Below are 6,990 nucleotides of genomic sequence, written 5' to 3'. Positions count from 1 at the left end.
ATAAATGATAAACATAAAAAAGTAGGCCCGACTTTTTAATAGAAAATTAAACCATGGTCTCAAGTTATAGATTGAAAAATTTCATCCCCTCATTTATTTAATATATACTATGCTTAGTCTGAGCTGCATCCTCAGCTTAATGAAACAGAAGGATAAATGAATAAAAAATTTCATCTCTGGCAATACGAGTTCTTCTTGTACGCAAAGCAAATACAGCAAGACAGCATTAAAATTTTAGAGAACTTGAAATGCTGAAACTCCTATAATTCAATCATCTTTTCCTTGGCAATCAATTCTATTTCAGAAAGAATCATTTAATAGGTTAAGTCTGAAAAATACATTGCTTCAGATTTTATACCTTCTATTTTGTGCTCATGAAGTAAAGTACTGCAGATCTACTCACAGAGCCACTAAAGCAGCAATGTAGAATTTTCATGGTTTTTTTTTTTGTTGAAACTCACTTTATTTAAAAAAAAAAGTCATGAACAATAAATTACAATCATTTCCCCCTTTTATAAATTCTTCATAAAATATATTTGACAATTTTAACAGAAAATTTCAAAAGTTGCTTTCATTTCTTAAGTGCTGATGACTTATTTTTTGACCATTTTGTCATGCTGGTGAATTATTTTGTAGCTGCTACAATAGTTTGATTGATAACAATTTACAATTAAAAACAACAACAACGAAGAGAAAAAACAGACCAGCAGAAAGAACTATTCTGTGTGCTATTTATGTGACACTTAACACTTACTTCATCATAATGACAAAGTATCCCTTAGCACCAAAAAATCTACAGGAACCCCATCTTTCTAAGTGACAACTAGTGCAAAATAACATTCTAGGAACTAACTGTACAACCCCATATTTTAACTGGCCACAGTTGCCTATAAGCTCATTTGAAATATTTGGTCTTTTTTCAATTAAGACAAATTTCAAAAAACACCATAAACCATGGCAAGAGACTCTATGAGGAACAATTGCTTATTGAGTACCTATTATGGGCAAGGCACTGTGCACAAAGTTTTGCTTTCATTTTTCCTCTAGCAAATATCCAGGTATTTCCAAATATCACTAATCATCTTTTCTTACTCCTGCCTGGAAAAGGCCTTTGGCTAAATGCCATTTTTTAATTGTCATTTTATCAACAAACCTTTAGTGCTGAGCACACAGTAGGTACTTAATAAATACCTCTGACTGAAAGAACAAAGACAAAGAATTTACTATCATTTTGCTTGGCTATTTTAGAATACAAGGACTTGAGAAAATTCCAGAAGAAACTTCCTGATTACCTCATACCCTTACCCCCAATCAAAGAACTACACTTCACAGGTAAAATCTTTCCAAGTAAATGATAATCATTAACTATTTTACATGAGGCAGGACCAAAAACTATGCGCTCAGGAAACTGTGGCTCCAAGCACATAGATATTTGAAAAGCAAATGATGCATGGGCATACCATAATCTATGAATCTCTGCTGAAGTGCCATGTTATTGATGAGACACTATCATGATGCTTTTTCTTACTCCCTATAGCTCAACTTCCTTGGACATATCTGTTAAATTAAACTAATCTGGTGATCCAGAGGGTCAATTATCATGAGGTTCCAGGGTGTTTCCACTTCTAATTTCCAAAAGAATTCTTATACTTATTAGCTTGAAAGTGATGTTAAAAGTATATGATTTTTCATTTTAAGAGGCTTTATTTCAATAAGACCTTTTAGTCCAAATTTTAAACTTCCAGATCAAGTAACACATAGTCCAGAAATTTTATGTACTGCAATTTTTTGGTGGTGTTTTATATTCTGTTTCCTCTGAACACATTTGAAACAGGGAAAAATTATGACATATTCTAAAAGTTGTGGAAGTTCAAAAAAGCTGAGATTATGCAAGCTATCAATAATTTCAGTATTCTAGGCCGGGCGCGGTGGCTCACGCCTGTAATCCCAGCACTTTGGGAGGCCGAGGCGGGCGAATCGTGAGGTCAGGAGATCGAGACCATTCTGGCTAACACGGTGAAACCCCCGTCTCTACTAGAAATAAAAAAAAAATTAGCCAGGCACGGTGGCGGCCGCCTGTAGTCCCAGCTACTCGGGAGGCTGAGGCAGGAGAATGGCGTGAACCTGGGAGGCGGAGCTTGCAGTGAGCCAAGATCGTGCCACTGCACTGCAGCCTGGGCAACAGAGTGAGACTCCGTCTCATTAAAAAAAATAATAATAATAATTTCAATATTCTAATACTATTTTGTTCGACTTTTGACCAAAAATTCTAGTGCTTTATAAAGATTAACTTAGATACAATGTAAAGTCTATTTAACCTTAAAGGCTAATGTTCTGTTTTAGGGAAGCATTCTATCCTTTAGATTTTAACTATCTGCATTTACAGGAAAACAAATCGTAGACAATCATACAAAGTTAAAATCAAACTAACTTCAAGAGGAATAATGGTCTGTTGGTTTTTGACATAGACTATATCAGTGATTGTATAAAATGGATAGCTTCTCTACTTTAAAAGTAGTGGTTGCCACAATATTTTATCCATTTGCTATACTGTATACGTATCTTCTCCTATGTTAGATAAAGGTGATCAACATTTTCAACAACCATATTACTATCATTACTGTCTCAAATCAGACAAGAGAAAACAGCATCAGTGCCAAAATGAAAGAACTCCAGTGACTCAACAAGTGACCATATCAGGGCAGGCAAAGTGAGGGTAGAGCTCATTTGGTTTCTTCAACTTCAGTATAATGAGGCTTAGACAAAGTCTTCAAACCAAAAATATATCAAGTATTACAGTTCATACATAGCAAAGTTTTCAGAAACAGAATCCTGTATTCAGATTTATATCAGATTGTAGAAGCTCAAGTGCAGACGTCCCAATGCAGTGGTTTAGTTGGTTAAATAAATGCTCGGTTACCTAAAGAAGGTCGGACTGAATCACCAACCTGCTACCATATGACTGCGTGACTAATTCAACTCTTGCAGCTACAGGGCACTGGAGAGTTCAAACATACTTCAGCAGCTTTGGATCACTTAATTTCATTTATGTTTTACCAGATAATTTTAGACCCTCCAAAATGATGCCTTTAAAAAAAAAAGCTGTATATTACAAAAATAAAAAAAAACCCTAATATGATTTCATTAGGGGAAGGGGCAGAGTAGGAAGATAAGGGAAGGTTTGTTTATTTTTCATCACTGATTTCACCAGCAAATCTCAAAAACCCAAACCTACATCAAATAATTTAAACAGACGTGGCATTTTTTTCATATGGAATGCAAAATGCGTACATTCACATACTTACATATACATAAATATATACATATATGTTTCCTTTACAAAGTTTCAAAGGTTGCATTACCAGCATGCAAACCTCTTCTCCCATGGAAATTCCTAATACTGACAAGGAATGTCTAAAATACTTAGAGACATATTTCCAGAAAACTGGACGCTCTTCTCTTCTTAGCTCTTAGAGAATTTTCCTGCCAAACTTCTATCAATAATCATTTTTTAAAAATTTACACCCACATTGGTAATACACATTTGAAACATACTAATATAATAAAATGGCCAACTTGGATTTAAGAAAAATGAGGAAAAAAAAAATCCCACAAAAAATCTAAACCCTTAGAGGGTGGAGTCTAGCTTTTTATATTCTTTTTCAGCCACATAATGTTGCATCACTGTTAAACAGAAGCAGCATATCATCCATGGTATTTGCAAATAATATGTGTCACGTTTCCCAGCTGCTATCTTTAAATGCAATTTGTACTAATCTGAGTTCTAGTTCAAAAGCATCTGGGCGATCCTGAGGGTTTGCAGCCAGCATTTCCTTAATCAGTTGTTTCATTCGCCCATTCATAGATTTTTTCTTCACAGGAATGAGAAGTTCCATTTTGGGATTTTCCAGAAGTGCCTCCCCAACAGGCACAATCTCAGTTCCTTGTTTTACGTAACTCCCCAAGAGTTCCTTCTTTGTCTCTGTGTCTATGAATGTGATCCTTTCCAGCATTGCCCAGATGATAATCCCCAGAGCAAAGATGTCAGCTTTTGCTGTGTAATGTCCTTCCCAAACTTCAGGAGCCATGTAAAAATCTGTTCCACATGCTGTGGAAAGGAAACACTTGTTTACACTGACAGGTTCTTCTGGGTTCTGCCCAGAGGCTGAACAAACTTTACTTAGACCAAAATCAGCCACCTTGAGTGTAGGTTCCAAGTCACTGGTATCCAACCTGGTTTGAGAAATCAGGATGTTATCAGGCTTAAGATCTCGGTGGATGATCTGGTTTTTATGCAAGAAAGCCAGGGCACTGCTCAGCTGAAGCATGAAGCTGGTGTTAGTTTTACGATTGGGTTTCCTGGACAACAGATACTCATTCATATCTCCTCCATCACAAAAATCCATCACAAACCACAAATAATAGGCGCTTCTGGGATCAAAGGCAATTTCTCCTTTTAATGAAGTTTCTACAAGCTACAAGAAGGAAAAAAAAAGATTACAATCATTTGCATAGGTTATACAATTCAGTTATAGGAAAAGAATAATTTAAAGGTTAAGTCAGTCTCCACCTTTAAGTGGAAACTCTATTAATATTTAATCAGTGCTTTAATATATACATTTTATTTTAAACTTTAAAAAATGCTTCAAACTGTCATTTTGTCCCTGATAAATATACACCAAAGCTCTAAACCAAGGGGTAAAAATTTTAAAATAGTTTTATTTTGAAAAGCGTCCAAGTGGCCACACATTTTCTCCATGTGTCAGTGGAGCTGAATTCTACCCACCTAGCTCATAGCTTCATGAAAAGACCAAAGTTTCAGCAGATAGACCTAGGAAATTGCCAGCTGGGGTATAAACCTCAATTAGGAAACTCTATTCAATGAAATCGCCTGAAATACACTTCTTACTCATTGCACATACACTGTCAACATAACCTGTGAAATCGAGAGAAAAATGATCAAGGAACAACTAGTTGTTGCAGAAATAGCTGTTCCTGTAGTCACTAATAAAGACTGACATCGTTACTTCATAAACTTCTATAGGCAGAATGCAAATATGTTGGCTCTTTCACTGGATGACTTTTAAAAACCAATTTATAAAAATCAAATATGCATTTTTAAAATTTTTAAATATTTTATTATTTTGTTTTCAAATATGCATTTTGATATACAAAATCAACTCAATTTGTATATTTCTTCTTTCATACAAGCTGAAAACCTAGACTAAATCACAGTTTTATTTGTTATTATTATCTAGCTACAACTCTCCTTTACTTGAAATTCAATAGAATTACTTCACTGGACATGAACTATCACTCTAAAACACAGTATATAGTCTTTTTTTTTGAGACAGAGTCTTGCTCTGTCACCAGGCTGGAGTGCAACAGCGCAATCTCGGCTCATTGCAACCTCCGCCTCCTGGGTTCAAGAGATTCTCCTGCCTCGGCCTCCCAAGTAGCTAGGACTACAGGTGTGTGCCACCATGCCCAGCTAACTTTTGTATTTTTAGTAGAGACAGGGTTTCACCATGTTGGCCAGGATTGTCTCAATCTCTTGACCTCATGATCCACCCACTTCGGCCTCCCCAAGTGCTGGGATTATAGGTGCGAGCCATGGTGCCCAGCCCCGTATATTGTCTTTTAAAAGCATTTGTTGTATGGTATCCTTTTCAGACCCATGAGTTGAACAGAAAAGACCAAAGAGTTGCTGAAGAGTGAATGAATTGTTAATTTCACATTTAAATCTACTGGTACTTCCTCTACCATTTGGCCAAGCACAAGCAAAGAACATCCCTTCACGCCATCTCTCCACACAGCAGACAATAGTAATTGCAATGATCTGCAGTTATCTCTTTTGCATGAGTTTTCCTTGTTGCATGTGTTTGCCAGTGAGACAGAAAATGAAAGAATAGAAAGGTACAGATCACATAATTATTTACCAGGTGCACTGATACTGAACATGCTTTTCTTCTTCTGTCTTTACTCTCAAAAGCAAACTTCCTCAATAGCTTTGAGCAATGCCGAGTCCCAGCGTTCAAAGAATGTTTTAGAGTAAGGCCAGATAGTAAATATTTCAGGCCTGACAGCCACATAAGGTCTCTGTACCATATACTTTTTCCTTTCCTTTTTTTCCCCCACAAGTCTTAAAAAAAAATCTAAAAACTATTTTTAGCATCGAAAACCATATGAAAACAGGCCACAGGGCCTCTGGTTGAGAGCTATGGAAATGCAGCACCCAATCTGCTTATTTTAACATGTAGAGGATGTTAGCCATTGGTTTCTCTTGACTAAGGCCCTTCAATGGCTTCCCTGTTCTCTTAGGATATAGTCTAAGCTCTTTAACATGGGTTATGAGACCTTGTGCGCTCTGACTCCTGCTGTCCCCTTCTAACCCCATCTAAAACAACTCTCACTATCTTCTTTCAATTTTTTTTTTTTTTTTTAAGACAGAGTCTCACTCTGTCACCAGGCTGGAGTGCAGTGGCATGATCTCAGCTCACCACAACCTCTGCTTCCCAGGTTCAAGAGACTCTCCTGCCTCAGCCTCCCAAGAAGCTGGGACTACAGGCATGCACCACTATGCCCAACTAATTTTTGAATTTTTTGTAGAGATGGGGTTTCACCATTGTGGCCAGGATGGTCTCGATCTCTTGACCTTGTGATCTGCCCCTAGGCCTCCCAAAGTGCTGGGATTACAGGTGTGAGCCACTGTGCCCAGCCTCTTCTTTCAATTTTTAAACACTTCATGCGTTTTGCTTCAAGATCTTTGTATGTACGGTTTTTTTCTGCCTAGGAAATTTTTCTCACTTATCTAGCTGACTCCTCTTCACACTACAAGTTTTAGACAATTATATATATATTTTGTGTGTGTGCGTGCAAGACAAGGTCTTGTTCTATTACACAGGTTGGAGTGCAGTGTCACAATCATGGCTCACTGCAGCCTCTGTCTCCCTGGCTCAAGTGATCCTCCTGCCTGAACCTCCCAAGTAG

The 6,990-nt window shown here is 37.0% G+C and overlaps 1 protein-coding gene across 1 annotated transcript in view; it reads right to left on the bottom strand.

The window, feature by feature from the left end:
* Positions 1-2,309: 2,309 nt before the first annotated feature.
* The window catches only part of PDIK1L (PDLIM1 interacting kinase 1 like), a 22,993-nt gene continuing 18,312 nt past the window's right edge, over positions 2,310-6,990 (bottom strand). Inside the window, exon 2 of the mRNA XM_011981626.1 lies at positions 2,310-4,475. Within this exon, the coding sequence (XP_011837016.1) occupies positions 3,735-4,475 (741 nt within the window). The 3' untranslated portion in view covers positions 2,310-3,734. The remainder of the gene's footprint in view (positions 4,476-6,990) is intronic.

The sequence above is a fragment of the Mandrillus leucophaeus genome, unplaced genomic scaffold, assembly GCF_000951045.1.
Source record: "Mandrillus leucophaeus isolate KB7577 unplaced genomic scaffold, Mleu.le_1.0 Scaffold23, whole genome shotgun sequence".
Classification (NCBI taxonomy): Eukaryota; Metazoa; Chordata; class Mammalia; order Primates; family Cercopithecidae; genus Mandrillus; species Mandrillus leucophaeus.
The sequence above is the reverse complement of the archived record's forward strand: the minus strand, read 5'-3'. Positions and strand labels throughout refer to the sequence as shown.